This window comes from Canis aureus, chromosome 24 (assembly GCF_053574225.1).
Source record: "Canis aureus isolate CA01 chromosome 24, VMU_Caureus_v.1.0, whole genome shotgun sequence".
In the NCBI taxonomy this organism is placed as follows: domain Eukaryota; kingdom Metazoa; phylum Chordata; class Mammalia; order Carnivora; family Canidae; genus Canis; species Canis aureus.
In genome coordinates this window covers 41,657,857-41,679,604 of record NC_135634.1, presented here as the reverse complement: position 1 = coordinate 41,679,604, position 21,748 = coordinate 41,657,857, and the positions used below count along the sequence as shown (strand labels likewise).

Genomic DNA, 21,748 nt, shown 5'->3' with positions numbered 1-21,748 from the left:
CTATATGCTACCCTCATTTTACTCAGTGTAGGCTGTCAACTTTTTTTCTGGGGGAAGGAGGTATAGATATACTTTCAAATATGAGGGAAGGAAGATTAGGCTTCCAATTTTGCCTTTCTCATTCTTGGCTGCACAAAGCAAAATCACTAAAGAAGTAATACAACTTTTGGTCAAATTCCAAACTTGTGCAGCCACTATGTAGTATGGAGTTTCCTCAAAAAATTGAAAATAGAACTACCATATGATTCAGCAGTTCCACTTCTGGGTATTTCCCAAAGAAAATGAAAACACTAACTGGAAAAGATGTATGTGCCCGCATATTCATTGCAACATTATTTCCAATAGTCAAGATATGGAAACAACCTAAGTGTCCATCGACGGATGAATGGATCAGAACAATGAGGTGTATAAATAGAATGGAATATTGCTCAGCTATATAAAAGAAGGAAATCTTATCATCTGCAACAACCTGGATGGGCCTTGAGGACATTATGCTAAGTCAGACAGAGAAATAACAAATACTGTATGTTCTCACTCATATGTGGAACCTAAAAAGTAAAAACAGAAAAAAACAAACAAACAAACAAAAAAAAAACCTCTCTGAACTCCCAGATCAGTGGTTGCCAGAGGCAGAGTGTTGGGGGATGGGCCACATGGGTGAAGTCTGTCAAAAGGTACAAACTTCCAATTAAAAAATAAACAAGCCTTGAGGATGTCATGTACAACATGGTGACTATGGTTCATGATACTGTATTATATATTTGAAAGTTGCTAAGAGACTAGATTGTAAAAACTCTCAAGAAAAGAGAAACATACATCATAAATTAGAGGTACAATTCACTAAAAACTACTTCCAAAAACTTTAGTCAACAGAAATTATCATAGCCTTCAAAGTGGAATCTAGAAGATTATGCTAAAATAAGTCAGACAGAGAAATTCAAATACTGTATATTCTTAGACTTAACACTGTTAAGTCACTCTGGTTTCCTTTATCCCTATCACGATGCTACTAAAAATAAAAACAAAATTGAAAGGACCAGTGACACTTGCCAAACATTATGCTCTTTCCTGTCATTTCCAACAAATAATATCAAGAAATGATAAAACTTTATCAGTTTTAATGGTCATATCTGTGAAGCTAAGGACAGTGTAGAAATAGTTGATTTGTGGAAAAAGAGAAAACATGAAATATCAAAATGGTTCGCTCTCTGGCTCTCTGTAAAACTCCAGGTCTTGACCTCCGTTGCTGGCAAATCTGCTCATCAACTGCCTTTTTCTTCAGTCAGCGCCATATCCTACATGTATTATCCTTGCTCCCTAATAAAACAAATTTCACAAAGTCAGTTTTTCTTTATTTCAATCATTAACTCTCCCTTTTTACTTACAAGTTAACATTTTTTCTGGATCATTGACAATCGATGATCAATATACTCAATGTGCTCAGCTGTGGAGACTGAGCCACTCTGGCATTTTGGGGGTGAGAATTTTTTTTTTTTTAATGATTCCTGTGAGTCATCAGTTGTGCAAGTGAATGTTTTACTCACAGGAGTGAGACTCATGGCATCTCAGAATTTGAGCCCTGAGAATGCAGCCGCTCCAGCCTATTCCCTCTGTCCTCCCCTCAAACAACGCGGTCAAGTGGAAAGACCGTGAATTCGAACATTTCCAGATCTGGGTGATTAACTTCTGAGGAGACAGCATATTCTGCTTCAGAACATTTCAAAATGTCAACAGATTTTTCTCATTGTTGGTAAAATGTGAAATGTGCATTCTCCCATCATCCCCACTGCTATGATAGACACTCTTCCAAAGCAGCTCTGATAGAGTGTTGCCCAAGGGCGCCATTCACATTCATTCTGCTTTTGGAAATGACCACTCCGGTATGGAGCAGTGCTGGGCACTGCTGGTTCTCTGACCTTCAGGAGTCAGACACATAACATCAATATAATAAGTATGTTGATTACATGGATAGGGAGAGCCTGTGAAAACTATCCATTCCACCAAAAGTCATCTTATCCTCTAAAAAGTGTAATGACCATGCTGGCCGAGTTCCTTCCATTTTGTGATTCCAGCCCCAACTTCAGGCAGTCCACTAAAAATCATGCAATGATTTTAGTCTTGATGGACTCCTGGGTCCTTCAAGAAAAGGGGGGTAGATCCGTTTGGACAACATGATTGCTCTGCTGATGGCAAGACAGAAGAAGTGTCACCCCCTTGTAGTAAGCTCCACCATCCAGTGGCCAGTATTTAGCACTTCGGGGCTTTGGGAGACACGAAATCAGTAGTGTCATAAAGAGCTCAGCCAGCACCAAAACAAGGCACAGACAATGTTCCTTCCCTAAAGTCTCTAGGATCTCCTGTGGCTCAGGGAAGAGGTACCATGCAACTGGTCTAATATGAGCCATGAAGACTAGAAAAGGCTGGTGTTCTGACAAAGCAACCCTAGCTTCCTTTTCCCTACTTGGCCATAGCCTCCTGCATGAGCTTCTTGTGCTCCTATCACCACCTCTCACCTCTTTTTTTTCCTCGTCATGGGAAAGGATTTGACATTGTGCTCACAATAAAATATATGGGTTATTATGGTATTACCTTGAGAGTACTTACATTTTAGAGACACTACCAAATCATAAACTCCAGAAAATAATCCATAATTTGAGAAATTATCCACAATTAAATAGAAAGATGAGGTTCTTAGGGCAAAAAGAGATTATTCTCAGCACCCTGAAGTTTAGATGACTAGGAAGCTCCTCAATCAGCCAATATAGAAAGCCAACCTGGCACATGTGACATTTAACTTGTTAGACCAGTTAAGCAATTTGGAAATTGCTCAACACCACAATAATCACTGGGAGTTAGGCAGATTTGGTCCTGTGTGCCCCCTTAGGATGCCCCTAGCCCACGTCACTATAACACCCACTCCCTGCCAGGTCCCCCTCTGGAGGCACCGTACTAATATCACACCATATTCTCGTCACTTTCCACAATCAAAGTTAACCTTTTCTCATTCCAGTCCTTACAAAACATTTCTAATAAATTAATTCACAGTAGATTGTTCATGGTTGAAAAATGCTCAATGGATGTTCTCTTCTCCCCAAATATTAATGTGTTAGCAGGGGGCATCCAAGGAGAAAACAACATAGCTCAAAGGATAAATCTCTCAGAGCTGTAAGTCCAAGTGTACAGAACTTGGGGCCTAACCTCTTTGAGTTACTAACACTGAAAACAACTGAATATTAACCATTCCTCAGACAATGCCTGGGGAAATGCAGTAAACCAGTAAGGCAGGCTACTGAATTCTTACTTTGTCAAGAGCAACTAAAATTCAAAATTCACCAGGCCTTACAGTCAAAGCTTACATGTGCAGCTCCACATGCAACTAAAATTAAACAGTGGGTGTAACAAGCACGGGCATGAGCCAGGGACCCCAGGAGAGAGAGGGAAGGGAGGGCAGTAAAATCCTTCTGATACTCAGCTTAGAAACCCTGAGAGCCAATTTTTTTGTTTTTTGTTTTTTTGGTTTTTTTTTTGGTCTAATAGCCAATTTTTTTTGTCTAATAACCCATTTAAAAAGAAAACCAAGTCTATGTGTTTCTCTCTCCCATACCTGTAATGATTATGTCGCCTTTATAGTTGAAAGCACATGAAAAGATCTCATCTGTGTGCCCCTCAAGAACCTGGAGGCACTGACCAGTCTGAGCATCCCAGATTCTAGCTGTTTCGTCAGCACTGCCAGTCAGAAGACGATTCCCTTGGGGGTTGAAAGAAATCTACAAGAGGGAAAGGAAAAATGACAGGTTTGTGTAATTTGATTCCTGATATATTTTTAATCTGCAAAAAAGGGGACATTACTAAGCACTTGTCATCTTCCCAGCTTGGCATTTATTCTTACATAGAACAGTTCCTCCCTGAGGGGGGAAAGAAGTACAGGAACCAATACAGGAAAATTAAAGTCTAGCCAGAAAATTCTAATTGGCCACTGTCCCCCTCACCCCACAGTTCTAAGGATAGAGACCACAGCTCCCTTCTAATTCTAATTCGAGTACTCCCCACCTAGCTTCTTTCCAAAGACTCAGGATGCAAGTCTCTCCCTGCAAACAGAGAGGCAGAGCCCTGCTGTGGGTGGGAACACAAGTCAGGCTCCTTCAAACCCAAGCCCCCCCTATAAGCCAACTTCCTGTAATCAAAAGCATATGGATCCTCTGTCAATCTGTGCCACAGAATAAGTGAACAAGTCAGGGGGGACTTTCATTCTACTGCCACTCCAGATCACATTGTATAAATATGTTCTGAGTGCTTCCTATGTGCCAAGTGTTGTCAAATGGTATCTGAGCGACTGTCAAAGGAAATGGTTAGTTCACTATTCCTTTGGGGGCCATGCTTATAACCTCTCTAAATCATCATTAGACAATGATTTGGGTTACATCCTCTATGACTGCAGGTTTGATAAGGGCAAGACTTAAGGGTATGGCTTTTTTGGTCCCTGTGTCCCCAGTACAATGCCTAGCACAGTACAAGCTCTCAAAAAGCATTTGTTGAATGAGTGAATGAATGAATGAATGAATACTTTAACTTTGTATCCCAAAGAAATGCCATTGCTGAATGGTATTCAATAAGTAACATATCACAGAAGCTTAAAATGCAATAACATAGTTTGGGAACTCTTTATATTCACACAGACACGAAAGTATGTGTATTTGTTGAGTGGGACACATCATGCATGTCAATGGCTACTAGACCGGTTCACTCAGAAGCATGGCCTGGGTTCTCTTCCCAGCCTGTCTCCCACATCCACATTTCCCTGTCTTCCCCCTTCATGCCGGTCCCTAAGGCCTCCTAGCCTATGGGGAAGATGTGCTCTGTGCAGTCTCAGAGACCAATCTTAAAGGCCAGAAGCTCCTGACCACCAGTAGCAGGTGCAGAGGAAGGGGGGAAGGAGAGCACAGCAGAGGGCAGTTCCAGGGTCCAGGGGCAGCCTTCTGAGACCAGAAGAAATCAAACTGACACTTTAAAATAAAGGAGCAAATCTGATCTCAGATGTGAGACCAGGGGACTGGGCTGAGCTGGGTAGGAGCTGAGAGTCACCAAGTCTTGGCCTCTCCAGAGTTTTCAGAGGACACAGCTAAACTTCAGATCACTGATGAGAAGGCTGTGCTCAGTGAATCAGCTTGTGGGAGGAGCTTATACAAAATCCTAAAAGTTACAGCTTTGAAGTTTCAAAGTAGGTCATTTTAAACTCTGTTAAGTGTTAAATATTTCCAAGAAATACTTTCTAAATTGCATCTAACTTACAAAACATTTGATACTTGCTGCACAGCATGTTTTTTGCATAATGTATACTTGTGTGTCTGCTAGGACCAGGAAAAGCACTTCATATGTTTCTTAAATAGCTTTAATAGGTATTTTCAGCTAACTCAGTCTTTTGCTGATGGCTGAGAAAAATGCTGTTTTATACTTTTTAAAAGGTTTTAGGAATCATTTATTATAATAAGTCTGACCTCACACCTGAAAATATAGTTTTTAGGTAACTGATTTCTAGAAAGGCTGAGATAATTGGACAGACCCTAGTGTCAACAGACCTATTTACACTAAGCATGCTAGGTTTTTAAAACTAAACGAATTTCTCCCGATGAGAAAGCAACTCACCTTTGAAATTTCACCTTCATGGCCTTCTAATTTCGTAAGACACTTTCTTGTGGCTGCACTGAAAACTCTTGCTGTTCCTTTTTGAAAGAGTGGAGATACATATAAATTCATCTGAAATATAGAACTTTGAGCCGTGTGCCCTGAATCATGTAACCTCTATCGCTCTGACATACTGGCTCTGTGCTACGGTGAGACTCGCCACCTAAAACTATAAATGTAAGTGGGCGCCTCTGTGGGGGAAGAGGGGGAACAGGGTGCTTCTCCAGCCCTGAGCTTATTAGAAGAAATGATGGCTTCCAAGATAGAAAAGGTTGGGCGATGGTGGTGGAGAGGAATCCAGAAAGAAGGAGATTTTAAGGGGAAGGGGGGGTATCAAAACAAGTCTCGAGAGGCTGGTGATGCAATAAGCTGCCAGACCAGCATCATACACCAAATAGGAGTCTAAGGTTACAGAAGATTCGGGAGGCCCTCCTGAAAACAAGCAACAGCTGCTTATCCCTGGGCAAAGAACAGGCACCTGGGAAGCCTTCTTACAGAGAGACGTAGGATGGTTTGTTCCCTTTTGTATCCCTGGGGCCCAGAAGTATCAAACTTTCAGTAGACACTCAGTAAATGGATGCTGGCTGGCTGGATGACTGGATGGATGGGTGGACATATGGATGGATGGGTGGATGGATGGACATATGGATGGATGAATGGATGGACAGATGGACATATGGACGGGTGGGTGGGTAGATGGATGGATGGACATATGGATGGATGGGTGGTTGGATGGATGGATCAATTAATGGACATATGGATGGACACATAGCTTGCTGACTGGCTGGCTGGCTGGATGATTGGACATATGGATGGATGGATGGATGGATGGATGGATGGATGGATGGATGGATGGACAGATGGACATATGGATGGGTGGGTGGGTAGATGGATGGATGGACATATGGATGGATGGGTGGTTGGATGGATGGATCGATCAATGGACATATGGATGGACATATAGCTGGCTGACTGGCTGGTTGGCTGGCTGGATGAATGGACATATGGATGGATGGATGGATGGACGGACGGACATGGCTGGATGGGTGATGGGTGGATGGGTGGATAGATGATATATATACTTTCTTAGAATTAAGGGATGGAGGAGTTAAAGAAATGTAGAAGGAGAGAAATAGCAGTAGTAAAATTGTTGTCAAAAAAAGTTAAATTTTTTTCTGGCTGAGTGAAGGCTGCTGTCTTATTGCCATTACAATATTACAGAGAGGCAAAATTAGCAATGATAGGGAATTTTAGGTACTTAATTTTCATTCAGAGAAAAGCAAAGCATCATAGTAAGTTTTTTTAATTGGCCTTCTGACAATGTCAACTTCAGGAAGAAGTAGATGAAAATTGCTATTTTACAATTAATACGACTAAAAATGTAAAACTTGCTAGTCGGACATTTTAAAAGCTTTAAAGTGACTAATGTGTTTTAAGAATATGTTAATAGGGCCCCTGAGTGGCTCAGTGGGTTAAGCATCTGCCTTAGGCTAAGGTCATGATCCCGGGGTCCTGGGATCAAGCCCCAAGTCAGGCTTCCTGCTTAGCAAGGACTCTGATTCTCATCCCCCACCACCCACCTCCACTGCTTATGCTTTCTGTCTCTCAAATAAATAAATAAAATCTTTTTTTTAATGTGTTAATATTGGGGCACCTGAGTGGCTCAGTCGGTTGAGCACTTGACCCTTAGTTTCAGCTCAGGTCATGATTTCAGGGTCATGAAATCGAGCCTCATATTGGGCTCCATGCTCAGCAGAGAGTCTGCTTGGGATTATCTCCCTCTGCCCCTCCTCCTACTCACTCATTCCCTTTCTCTCTCTCTCTCTCTCTCTCTCTCTCAAATAAATCTTTTTTATAAGTGTGTTAATATAACAAAAGTGAATATCTTGCATAGAGTAGTTCTCTAAACTTCTCAAAAGCATTTTTACACTTCAAAAAACACAGAAATAATATTGCCTGAAACTATATTTTTAAGACAGAAATATGAACAAGACACCAAAAAATAATTCAGCCTTGAGAGTAATTCCAAGGAGGGAGAAAAAGGTGATAAATGTGAAGAAGCAGATGTAGCTTCACAGCTTCAGCTAACCCTGTTGAATAGATCCAATTTTAAGAAGGGAATGAGAAGCAAGAACCAGAGTTCAGTAAACAAGATTTCTGTAATCTTCAAGACTTCTTAGAAGGCACAGAATGAGAAGAGGCTTACCAAACACACCAAAAGAAAAAAAAAAGATTTTTTTTCTTGAAGTAATGTCTTATTGACAAGGAAAGAATGAAATACTGCTAGGGGACATAACCAATGATAGAGAAAATAAAAGAATTATTGAACTTGCAGTAAATTCTAATCCATTCCTCAGCATCCCGAACCTCAGACCCTGCTGGTTTCTCCCCCAACCCATGGTGATGAAAAACTCCTAGTATTATTTATAATCTAAAATTCTCTACATGATAAGACTCTATGTAAAACACATATATGGTATTCTTTACTTTCTCCGTCTCCACAGCACATCTCCACAAGATGTACTCTCTCTTGTCTTCATTGATGCATCCCATATTGCTAAAAACAATTCCTGTCACAAAGTAGGCTCTCTCTTCTTTCTTGTTGGATTTTTTTTTGTATCAGTGATAATGATATTTAAAATGAAAAAGGAGGGATGATTTTAAAAAGATGAGCTCTGTGAGAAGATGAAAAAGTAAGGAGTTACTCTCAAAAATAGAGTTCTCTGAATTTAGGGCTTTCTGTATCCCAGGATACAGAAAGAACTTTATGTATGATCAAAGGATCACCTTTGAAAAGTCCTAGTGAGTAAAAGAACAGGATGCAAATGTAATTTTGAAGAGGGAGACAAAGGTGGTGTAAAGACCGTGTAATTAAAATGAATCACTGGCAAAATTCTATAACTGATTAGAACACAAAGGATATGTGACTACTTAACAGTATGTTAGTCACACAGAGCAAATGCAGGCAAAGAACAAGTTATATTTGTAGAAAGCATTCCATTTTTGCTAGAATTTCTTAAGTGGCTGTTAAAAAGTTTAGATGGACATGAGGTAGAGTCACACAGGGTCAGTCATTAAGGGAATTAGATACAATGAAATATTTGTGATTATCAAATAGATGAATCAAACGCAGGGTAGGCTTATGCTGCTGACATGGTGATGACATAATCATAGTATAGCATGATTCATGGAGAGGTGACACAGATATATTGTCATAGGTGGTCGTCATGGAGATGATGCTGACATAGTAGATCATGTGTGGTTGTCCAGGAGACGAAAATACATCATGTAGCATTATTCATGCCATCAAACAAGAGAATGGAGACATTGTGTAGTCATCTGTAGACTACAGGAAGATGGCACATACACAGTGTAGCAACAGATGGGGTCATCAACAGATGGCATGGATGTGTTGTAGCATCACATATGCCCATCATGGATATGAAACACACTGCATCCTCACACATAGATGCAAAATAGTGTAGCACTCCACATAGTTATCAAGGAGATGACATAAACAGAGTATAGCATATACAGCATATATCCCTATGAGGTTGTCAAAGGCATGAATAATAGCACAGCATTATGTATTTTTTTCCAACATCCAGTAGTAATGGCATACCATGACACATACTTAAGGCATGATGCAGAGTGTAGCATGACATGTTTTTGTCAGGGATATGGTGCAGACATCATGAAGCATCATTCACTCTCATCAAGGAGTTTACCATAGTACAGCATCATCCATGGCTACCAGGACATAGGGAAGTTGCTAGGTAGCATCATATACAGTAGGTTAAGAGATGATACATAGTGTAGCATGATATGTGGTTGTCATAAAGCTGATCCATAGCATAGAATCACATATGATTATCAAAGACATGGTGCACACAGGTCACATCATAGGATTTGCAAGGAGAGAAGTCTTCAGACAAAAGAAGCAAACATGCTGTAGTCATACATGGTGCTAGGGACCAAACTGTGTCCCCTACAAAATGCATGTGTTGAATTCCTAGCCGTGAGTACCTTAGAAGTTGACTTAATCAGAGATTGGGCCTTTAAAGAAGAAATGAGGTTAACACGAGGTCGTTAGAGTGGGCCCCCACCCAATATATTTGGTGCACTTACAAGAAAAATGGATGAGGACACAGACATATGCAGAGGGAAGACCATGTGAAGACACGGGGAGAAAACTGTAAGCCTCAGAAGAAACTAATGCTGCCAACACCTTGATCTCGAACTTGCAGCTTCCAAAATTGTGAGAAAATAAATTTCTGTAGTTTAAGCCACTTAGTCTGTTGTACTCTGTTATGATATTTCTAGCTAATACAGTTATCCAAGAGATAATGCAGTCACAGTATAGTATCACATGTGCTTGTTACAGACAGTGTGTAGCATCATACATGGTTGATGAGATGGCATGGATAATTCACAGCATCATAAATGGTTGTCAGAAGACTACCCATAACACAGCGTCATACATGATTATAAGAAAAATATGCAAACATCGTATATAGCTTCATCCATTGTCAGAGGCATGATGAGACATAGTATAGCTTCATACATGTTGTCAAGGAGATGACCCAGAAATAGTGTAGCATCACTTTGGTTGTCAGGGAAATGATGCAAATATGGCATGGTGTCATTTATTATCAGGGAGATGACATATAGTGTAGTGTCATGTGGTCATCAGAGTGATAACATAGACATAATTTTTGTCATATGTGAATATGATGGACTCTTGACACAGACATATTGTAATGTCATCGGTGCTTATCAGGAATATGAGACAGATATATTCCAGCAGAAAAGATAGTTAGGAAAATAACACAGAAATAACGTGTCATAATACCCACCATTTGCTTCAACGTGGATGGAACTGGAGGGTATTATGCTGAGTGAAGTAAGTCAGTCGGAGAAGGACAAACATTATATGTTCTCATTCATTTGGGGAATATAAATAATAGTCAAAGGGAATATAAGAGAAGGGAGAAGAAATGTGTGGGAAATATCAGAAAGGGAGACAGAACGTAAAGACTGCTAACTCTGGGAAACGAACTAGGGGTGGTAGAAGGGGAGGAGGGCGGGGGGTGGGAGTGAATGGGTGACGGGCACTGGGGGTTATTCTGTATGTTAGTAAATTGAACACCAATAAAAAAAAATAAAAAAAATAAAAAAAAAGAAATAACGTGTCATTCATTATACTGTTTTCCAAATGGTACAGACATGGTGTAGTGTCATACATGATTATAATGGGCATGATGCAGAAATACTTTAGTCATGCTCTATAGTATCTGACAAGGTTGTTAAAGGGATTAGAGAGTAATAGTAGAGCATCATATATGCTTGTCTGGGAGAATTCACATAACATATCATGTATTCTAGGATAATGATGCATGTATTATGTAGCATCCTCGATGCTACATAATACATGGTCATGGACCATGACCAATGCATGGTCATTGAGGAAACTCTGATAGCATAGCATCATACATGATTTTTAAGAAGAAGATGTAGATATAATACAGCTCTATATGTTGTAAAAAACATGATACAGACATAGTATAACATGATACATGTTTTAAGGTGATAACACAGAAGTAGCATAGCATTGTAACTTATTGTCAGGGAGCTGATGTGGTTATCAGGATATGATACACAGTGTAGCATCATGTTCGGTTCCCAGAGAGATTATGCAAGCAGAATGTAGCATCATAAATGGAGGTTAGTGAAGTGACACACTTTAATCTCACATAAAGTCATTAATTATGGACATAGACGCCATAACATAGGAGCCTACCATGGAGATGATAAACACTACTATAGTATCACACACACAGCACTCTAGAAAAAAAGGATAGTGTGACAAACAGACTTCAAAGACATGATCTAGATAAAACACAGAGTCATGTAGTTTAACAAATAAAGGGATACTAAATAATAGACCTTGAAGACATATTTGTCAAGGTAAATTAAAACATAGCAGTCAAGTAGATGATATAGACACAATATGGTATCATATATGGTCATTAGAGGGATCATGTAGACTTAGCGTAGCTCCATTTATGGTCATCAGGTGGATAATATAGACATAGTAGAGCATCATATTTGATCTCCAGGGAGATGATAGTTTAGCATTATACATTGCTACCAAGGTGACGTCTCATAGAATAGCATCACATATTGTTACCAAGGAGATTGTGTAGACTTTGTATAGCACCACGCAAGCTTGACTAGATGATGCAGATAGAGTGTAGCATTCAGTGTGTTTTTTAAATAATAACAAAGTCATGGTGTAACTTAAAACATAATTATCAGTTATATGGAACAGACACAAAGAAGCATCATATGTGGCTATTAGAGGGATGATGTAGATTTAGTTCAGGTCCATACTTGGTCATCAGTTGGATGACACAGGTGTGGTGTAGCATTATCTGCAGTCTTCATGAAGATGACACATATTCCAGCATCATACTTATTATCAAGGTGATGGCTCATAGGACAGCATCATACATGGTTGTGTGATGTCATAAGATGACATAGACTTATAGCATTACCTATGCTTGCCAAGGAGATGGTGGAGATGTAGCTTCACATTTGGTTGTCAAGGAGATGATGCAGACATTGTATCACATGTAGTTATCATGGATATGGTATAGACATAATGACAGGGTTGCCAGTGAATGATGCAGAAGTTGTGTAGCATCTTACATGCTTGTCAGGAATACATAGTCATCATGAGGATGACCTGTTATTTACTGTCATAAATTATCATCCGGACACGGTGTTTATGTAGTGTAACAATATAGAAGGTTATCAATGAGTGATACAGACATCACATAGCATTATATGGGGCTTTCAGTGAAATGTCACAGATGCATTGTGGCATCACATATATTTGTCATCAATATGAGTTCTAGTATCACATCACACAAGGTTATCAAGGAGATGATGTTGACATAGTATACATCATATGCAGCAGTCAAGGAAAGGATGTAGATAGAGTGTAATACCATAGATGTTTTTTTAAGAAAATTTGAGTATGGCTGTATTATCATGCATGGTCATCAGGAGGATAATGATACATAATGTAGTATCTTGCTTGATGACACAGAGTTGAGTCGATATAGCATGTAACATGTGCCCTAGAGGGATGAGATGGACATAATATAGTAGCATATATGGTCAACAAGGAAATGACATAAATGTATTATAGCATCATTTGTGGTCTTCAATAAATTGAGGCACATGTGGTGTACCACCAGCCCATGGTTATCAATAAGATGGTGCAGACACAGTGTAAAATCATAAGTGGTGAGCCAGAAGATGATGTATAGCACATGAAGATGTGCTACACATACTGGAGTGGCACATGTTATAAAGGAGATAATGAAGATTTATTATAGCTCCATGGATGGTGGTCAAGTTGATGAGGCTGACATAATGTAACATAATGCGTGATTAGTGAGATGACCAAGAATATATTATATACAGTATCAAGGGGATGTGAAGACCCAGTGTAACATCAGATGTGGTTGTCAAGGTGATGCAGACACTGTAACCTGTGGTTACCAAGAATACCATATCAACATAGTGTAGTGACCAACATCACAGAGATGAGGCAGACATAGTTGCTCTCACAGCTAGTCATCAGGTAGATGGCCTATACTGTAGAATTATATGTGTTTATCAGAAAAGCCTAAATCTCTCCAGAAGAAATTAAATGTATGAGCAGATGACCTACCATCAGCTGAAGCAGTTGCAATAAGTTTTCCAGTGTAATCGAAACAGCTGTCTAGTATTTCATCATCATGGCCGGTTAGCGTTGCCACACATTTTCCATTTGAGGCATCCCACAGCTACAATACAAAAAAAAGAGGGTGACTGTGACTTCCCATCTCGAGCGCAATAATTGAAAGGAGTGGTCTTTATGACATGCTGATGGCTAGCTGAATAACTGTGCCAAGACCGTGTGCATAATTTTCACATGTTCTGTTCATTTTACCTGGATTCATGACAAGGCACACCTTGGACAAAGAGAAGACCAGAGACAGACATTTAGAATGGGTAGTGCAAATCTGCCACTACATTGGGAAAAAACTCAAAGTGCTTGTTTCACTGATTGGAGTTGAAGTGTCCCCTTCTCATAAGCAGGTCTTCGAATGATAAGGAGTTTGATCTAAAGCTATAATTCTAGAAAATGAAAAGTATATTAAGATCATAATACATTGGATATGTAATCAAGTAATAATTCCGGAGCATAAGCTCTTAGCAACAGAAACTTAAAGGCAGGCAGACATTGTGTTGAGCCTCCTTGAGATTCATTCTAATCAAAGTTTAACAAATGAACAGTGAGACATTAAAGAAAAATAACATGCCTTTGAAAATAAGATCTTGTAATACATTTGGTTCAATTAACATTGTTTTACTATATCATAATTCCATTAAACTTTGGAGATCAGAAACTTAACTTTCAAAAATACCATTTATTATTTATAAATTAATGTCCTAATTTTGCAGCACCTTTGAAATGTGTTAATGTTGTAATGAATACCTGACACAGTAAAAAGTGCACACAGGAGAACTGTAAAGCAAAGATATTTCTTGAGCTCACCATGCAGGTTTTGTCCATAGAGCCAGTTAATATCAGAGAGCAATCCCAATTGAATAAAGCACTGCTAATCTCAGCACAATGCCCGATTAAGGTATACACCTTCCTACAAAATAGAAAGGATTTACCCTGGTGAAAGAAGCCTTACTTCAGAATATGTGCACAAATAATGATGTCAAGCCCATTGGTGTAAGATTCCAAATTTTGGTTTGTATAAAATAATATCCTTGGTGACAAAACAATGATGGCTCTAGTATAGCTCAAAAACAATCAACTAGGCTACAAATTTAATTTTAGAAAAAAATATACTTAAATTTTAAGCACGCACAAATAACATTACTTAAGACTTGAGAAAGCCATGGGTAAAAAATAATACAGTTGGTCTGAAATTCTGGAAGTATCCTTACACCAGATCAGTGGGCCCCTTGGTAGTTCAGAAACTATCCATCAAATGTCCAAAAGGGCCCTCTTCTCCCACATATCTTATGGTATCCAACTTGACTGCTACGCCTGGTAATCAGCCCTCCCAACAAGATACAGGCAAGCCCAAGGTGGAGCTTTACAACACAAATAGCCTAACTTAGTTAACTTCTTAGCAACTAGAACCCAAAATAATTAGGAAGGAAATTGAAGTTGTTGGACTAAATTAAATTTGGAAAATTAGCCATGATTTTATTTACTCATGATATCCATGCCTACCATAATGACAAGCCATTGAAATTTAATTACACAGTACATGGAACAAATAATAGCCATATACCCAGACTATTGTTAACATTCTCCTTTTATGTTGCTGTGTTGTATTATTTGTTCAGAATTCCAAGAAAGCTCACATTTTTCTTGTGGATCAGAAATATCATTAAATAATGAATTAACTTATTTTCAGTATGTCCTATTCCCATAGACTCCAAAGCACAGTTAATAGAAAGGAGATTAAACTAATGAACAGCAAAAACTGTCTTCTTAACCCTCAATCCAGACTAACAGAAAATACCTTCCGGTATCAGCTTCCCACACTGCAACTGTATGATCAAAAGATCCTGTGACGATTCTGTCTCCTGAGGTGTTAAAGGACAAAGAGATGATTTCAGCTGAATGTCCCTAGAAAGAGAGCAGATATCGCCATGCGTCACCTGCAGAAAAGCAATCCCTACAAATGCACAATGTCACAGTTTAAAAGAAAATGCTAGAAAAGGCAAGACTCTATAGAGAGAAAAGAGATTAGCAGTTGGCTGGGGGTGGGAATAGAAGAGACTGCAAATGGGCACAGGTACCTTTCTGGGGAAATATTAAAAACTAGAGTTTGGTGAAGGTTACATAGTTCTGTAAATTTACTAAAAGTTGACTTACACACATAAATCAAGCCCATTTAACTTAGTAAAATTAAGTAAAACTGGATTTTGTTTGTTTGTTGTAATGAGCAGGATGAGGGCATCATTTGTGAAATCAGAGAACTTTTTTTACATTGTCTTGGAAACACTTTTTAAAAGGCTGTATCCAAAAAAAAAAAAAAAAAAAGCTGGAGCACCTGGGTGCAGTGCATTAAGGCTGTGTCTGACTTTTGGTTTTGGCTCAGGTCAAGATTTCAGGGTCCTAAAATCTAGCCCCATGTAGTGCTCCCCACTAAGCCAGGAGTCTGCTTGTCTCCCTCTCTCTCTGCCCTTCCCTTGACTTGATCTCTCTCTCTCCCTCTCTTTCTAAAATAAATAAATCTGCTAAAAACAAAACAAAAGGCTGTATATGCTTTGGCTTAACAATAAGTGAAAAAAAAAGTGATAGGCAGGTTTGTAAAATAAAGTTCAAAACTTTAAAAGAGGATATTCTTTTTTTTTTTTAAGATTTATTTATTTATTTATGATAGACAGAGAGAGACAGAGAGAGGCAGAGACACAGGAGGAGGGAGAAGCCGGCTCCATGCCGGGAGCCCGATTCAGGACTCGATCCCGGGACTCCAGGATAGCGTCCTGGGCCAAAGGCAGGTGCTAAACCGCTGAGCCACCCAGGGATCCCCTAAAAAAGGATATTCTTATAATGAATTTTTAAATATTTTATTTATTTATTTAAGAGAGAGAACAAGGTGTTCTCCCACCTTGTTCTCCCCAGCTGAGCAGGGACCCTGGATGCTGGGCTCAATCCCAGGACCCTGGGTTCATGACCTGAGTTGAAGGCAGACACTTACTGACTGAGCCACCCAGGAGCCCCTTTTATGATGATTTAACATAAAATAGGCTAATAAATATCTGACCTTTGGCCTGGCTTTCAGTTGGTCACAGTCTAGGGCCAATGTATCAAACATTCTGAGACAATGGGAAGAAGCCCTTCTCTGCAGGAGACTCTGCTCTGTTTCCCTAATTATTTTAGTGAATTAACATGATTACTTTTTTTTTCAAGAGTGAAAAAGTTCATTTACAACACAAATTTCTGGTTGATTTCAAACAGCAAAAATTAAATGCAGCTGAACATTAAAATTCCGAACACACAAAATGAATGTACTTGTCCGGTGGCAGATGTAGGTGTGCAGAGGTAGATGCATCTTTTGGAGACTGTTAGGCGTCGGTCTGCAAGAGGAGGTAGTGAAGAGGCAGTGACCCACCGTGACCCACAGAACTGATGACAACGAAGATCGAAAGAGTCTACTTATATTAATTAAGGTTGGCACTCTGAATTAAGAAGACCCCATGGTGTTAGTTTAAAAAAAAAAAAAAAGAGTGCTGTTTCCTCTCTTTTTCAAGTGCATTTTTTACCTTTCTTGGAAAAAGCTCTCCCAGGAAAGGGGTCCTAATTTTAAATCCATTTATAATTTGAAAGGGTAAGAATTGGATTTCCTATCCAGCTGTTCCCACCGACTGGCTCAGAGAATCACCTTCTATAGGACTGTTTGGGCTGGGGTGGGGAGAAGCAGAGGGAGCAGGTGGGAGGAAGGTGCTGGGCGTGTGGTGATGGTGACAGACAGGGGTCCCTGTGGAGATACACACCAGCTCTTGCTCTCTTGGCCAGTGCCCTTTGGCCTTTCTTCTCCTGCCACTTACTTACCCCTTGTCATGTAATACGGGAAGCTTCTAAGATGGGGGGGGGTGGTAATGGAGGAGAAGGATGTTCATCCTTTTATGGAATCTTCTAGCGAGTTTCTCCAGTTCTCCCTCTTCCTACTTGCCTTTAAGCCACATAGATGGTGCTAGGTATTACGCTATATAGTTGGTATAGCTTACAGACTGAGGCTAGTCAAAATAAAAAGCCCATGCGGCCTCCCCAGCTCCCCCATCAAAGTCTTTTGGAGTAACCAGCAAACCAACTGGTTTGAAGAGTGAACTCTTTTCACTACAGTCTGGAAAACCAATAGCTCATAAATATCTTCTCACTTAGAGCCCATTTTGTAATAAGAAGATGTATAAAGACAAACTCAAAGGATAGGCTTACGCTAAGCAATGGTTAGGGAAAATGCCAAACTCTTGAAGCTGGTGACATTATGAACAGTACGTACTCTTAAAGTGAACACTTCCTCTCCACTCTGAATGTCCCACAGTTTGGCTGTTGTGTCCATGCTTCCAGTAGCCACTAGTGTGCTTTGAGGGTTGAATGACAAACACACCTGAATTACGGGAAATTAAAGAGATTTTAGAAAGATAGAGTTTTAAATAGTTAATTTTGTATAGAAAAGCTTTTTAATTAATTTTGTATAGAAAAGCTTTTTAATTAATTTCTATACAAAATTAATTGTTAATTTTGTATAGAAAAGATGCCATCACCTTAGGTTGAGCCTAAGTCTCTTTAAAATCCGCAGTGAGATACCAAGGGGCTCTATGGGTGGCCGGCTTCCCGCAGGTTGAATCCTGAAGCACTCTCCTCTTGAGAAGATGTGCTCTCCCATGTCACCCAGCTCAGGCTGGCAGGGGCACCGGCATGCCTTGCCACTTCCAGACCACAGAAGAACAAGAGTAAAAGCAAACTCATCTCCTTTGCGATTCATGTTCTCTGGCTCCCATCTTCCTTGTTGTTAACTTCACAGTCCTTTCCATCCTGCCCCTTCACTCACCAAGGACTTGGGCTATCGGCTCATGATCTCAATTCCAAGTCCTAGGTGGCCTTCATGTGAGCCATCATTCCAGTAGCCCAGACTTATGAACCCGGACTCCCTTTCATAATCACTCCTGTGGCCACATCTTGGACTTTAACATCACTTTTTCTCAAAAATTCACCACTGATACAACAATCTCTAGATCCAATTACTCAGTGCATCCCCTTTCTTCCTTACCAAGCCATCCCCAGGATATCCTCCACCTCATGGAGATGCCTGCCTTTTCCTGTCCCCCCCATCCCCTATTCAACTGACAGCCTGGAAACATCAGTCCTGCCAGCATCCTCAGTATCTTCACTCCCGGGCTCCCCTCTCTTTTCCGGGCACCGTCTGTAAGACTCCTAACAACTGTATCAAGCTGGCATTTCACCCACTCATTGGCCCTCCCTCACCACTCAGCTGAAGGAAACTGCATAGCAGATTACAGGTGTTGCTCCTTGGAGCTTCCCATCCTCAGCTGTGTCCTTAGCACCATCCCCTCCCTACCTGAAAGTGCCTCTGGCTCAGTACACTCTCCCTTTCCCTATTCTTGCCCAAAGTCTGTCCTCATTCCTCCCCCACAGATACCCTGGCCTCCTACTACTTCCCTGAGAAAACTATCATGGGGGACCTTCCTCACCCTGCCTTCACTTGCTTTTCATTCAGTGTCAGGTGCAGAGGGATCCCTTTGCCCTTCTGAGACCCCCTCTTGCCCACACTCCTAGGGGAGATGTGCCCACTAATTTTTCCATCCTTCTGGACTGGATGCCTCCTAGTGGCCTCCAAAGATGCTTGAGCTTTTCCCACATTAAAAAAAACCCTCGCTTGCCTCCCTGTACCCCTTTTTCAACTACCTTTTTTTCCTTTTCACAGCCAAATTCCTTGGGAAAATACTGCACCATCATCACTGCTTGCCCATTTCCCACTACGTCAACTCTTTGGAACCACTCTAGTTAAATGATCCAATGGCTCTGTCAGTCACCTCACTTAACCTCTCTGACGCCTGCAGTGCTGACTCCTTTGTTCCCTGTATTTTCTTCCTTCCAGACACAACTTTAACAGTGTTCTGCTTTTCTTCTTTAACTTCCTATGTCTTTTTTGTATCTTTTAGAAGATTCTTCTCTTCTCCATCTGCTCAAGACGCCATCACACTTTTCCCCATACTGGTCATTTTCCTTTCAGAAATTGCAATTCCCCAGTGGTTTCCATTGCCACCCCCATGCCAGTGACTCACACACCCATGTTTTCTTCCCTGACCCTGCACTCAGTTCAGCCCCAAAGGGCCTCTGTTTGGACATCATTCAGGCAGCTTTGATCAATTTAAGACACGCAAGTCATATGACCACGAGCCTGCCTTTCCTTTTATATAGAACTGGCGAATGGTACTGCCATTCCAAAGCCAGGGAATCACCCTAGGGCCCCTTTTCTCCTTCAAGCCTCAAATTTGCTTGGTAGGGCAGCCTGGGTGACTCAGCGGTTTAGTGCTGCCTTCAGCCCAGGGCCTGATCCTGGAGACCCAGAATCGAGTCCCACATCGGGCTCCTGCATGAAACCTGCTTCTCCCTCTGCCTATGTTTCTGCCTCTCTCTTTGTGTCTCTCATGAATAAATAAATAAATAAAATATTTAAAAAATCTTCCTGGCAATCCAGTCCTACCCTTCCACTCCAATCTCTCTCATATTCTCTTCACTGGCCTCATGACAGGCCCCTGTCATCTTTGTTGGAAATGCAACAAGACAGCCAGCTGGCCCCCACTTCTAATCATACTTCACATGGCCACAAGAATGATCTTCCTAAAGAGTAAACATGACCATGCTATCTTCCACCTTAAAAGTTTCAACAGTGCAGCATTAGCCACAGGATGAAGTCCAAATTCTTTAGCATAGCATATGAATCAATACTACGCCTTGCCAGCATCCTCCACTTTGATCATGCTTACCATGTGATATGGCTTTGAATGGGTTGCAGTTGCACCAAGACATGATGCCTTTACCCCAGGCAGTGGGGGTAGCACCAGGGATCCTTGCCCAGCACCTCTGACCATGGGCCACAGGCAGCTCCCCCTCCCACAGTGTGTTGCACAGCCATATTGTCATATTTTGTGCATGTCATAACAGGGGAGGTTTGGGAAGTGTTTCTGTGGCCACATGGAGTCATCTGAGTTAAAAAGCATGCCCTACTGTTGCACACCTCCCCTGGGCATTGGCCAGTGAAACTCCTGCTGCCTGGAGAACGTGCTACCTATCTGCACAGACTTTTCTTAACACCCTTCGACCAGGTGCTTCCCTCTCTGACCACACTGAACTCCCCACCCACTTCTAGCACACCTTCAACGCATCTCTGAATTTATTTTTGATGACTCTCTCCCCCTCTACTGAGCTATAAAATCCCTGCAGGTAAGAACCATGTGTGATTCTATTTGGTAGGCCAAGCACACAGGCCAGGACTCAATACATAGTTAATATTTAGTAAATATTTATTGGGTTGATGTTGTTGACTATGAAAATTATCAATCTTCCTAGGAACTATATATAAAGAGAACTTTTTCACAATTCCAAGGGAGTGGGAGAATGAGGATTATGTCTTTCTTATGACTTTGCCAAATTGCTTACTCTATGTCTTGGCACCTTCAACTGTAAAATGGGGAAATATCTAGCTCTTAAGGTTGCTATGAGGTGCAATGAAGCTAATATATGTGAAGGGCTTACATATTAGCACAAAGTTGTCCTTTGTGCACATTGAGTACCTTAATGGTCAGTTATAATTTTGTATTGCATTTTCCCCCAGTGTTTAGCAAAAATATTAAACATAGCATGAGCCCTTATTGTATGCCTATACCAAGAATCCGAAGGATAAATATAAATAAATCTTATTCCTAAAATAAGCAGCTTGTTTATTTTTAAAAGCTATCATTTGTCCCATAGGGTGCCAATTATCTCACTAATTGTTATAAGATGTAACACAGAATTGGCCAAGGGCAAGGTCTTCCCAACAGCGAAAGACACTTAGACTATCAAACTATTTATGCAAATTTGGGTTCTAATGATATCCAGAAAACAATCAGCCTACATATGTCACATGTTATTAAAAAAAAGTTACTTTAAAAGCCTACATATGTCACATGTTATTAAAAAAAAAGTTACTTTAAAAGCTATTTTAAGAATTTTACCAACCCTCATCAACTCAGTCCTTTAAAAGCAAGTCACTGAAAAAGAAAAGGTCAGGTTGGCCATTGTACTCAAATGTTTATCATATTGCACGTCCACTTAGTCAATGCAGGGTATAGGTCTTTGACGACAACTGCAAGATATAAAAACTCAAATAGTTTGTAAATTACAGTAATGCCACCATATAAAATATATATAAACTAAAAATACTGGATATAATTGTAAAATTAATCA

The 21,748-nt window shown here is 40.3% G+C and overlaps 1 protein-coding gene across 3 annotated transcripts in view; it reads right to left on the bottom strand.

Moving 5' to 3' along the window:
* Positions 1-1,101: 1,101 nt before the first annotated feature.
* DAW1 (dynein assembly factor with WD repeats 1) overlaps positions 1,102-21,748 on the bottom strand; it is a 45,604-nt gene continuing 24,957 nt past the window's right edge. For all 3 annotated transcript variants that reach the window (XM_077869095.1, XM_077869096.1, XM_077869097.1), the window contains 7 exons: positions 17,775-17,882; positions 15,288-15,394; positions 14,297-14,399; positions 13,427-13,541; positions 5,644-5,720; positions 3,605-3,767; positions 1,102-1,317 (listed from right to left, as the gene is read on the bottom strand). In XM_077869095.1, the coding sequence (XP_077725221.1) occupies positions 1,283-1,317; positions 3,605-3,767; positions 5,644-5,720; positions 13,427-13,541; positions 14,297-14,399; positions 15,288-15,394; positions 17,775-17,882 (708 nt within the window). In that variant the 3' untranslated portion in view covers positions 1,102-1,282. The remainder of the gene's footprint in view (positions 1,318-3,604; positions 3,768-5,643; positions 5,721-13,426; positions 13,542-14,296; positions 14,400-15,287; positions 15,395-17,774; positions 17,883-21,748) is intronic.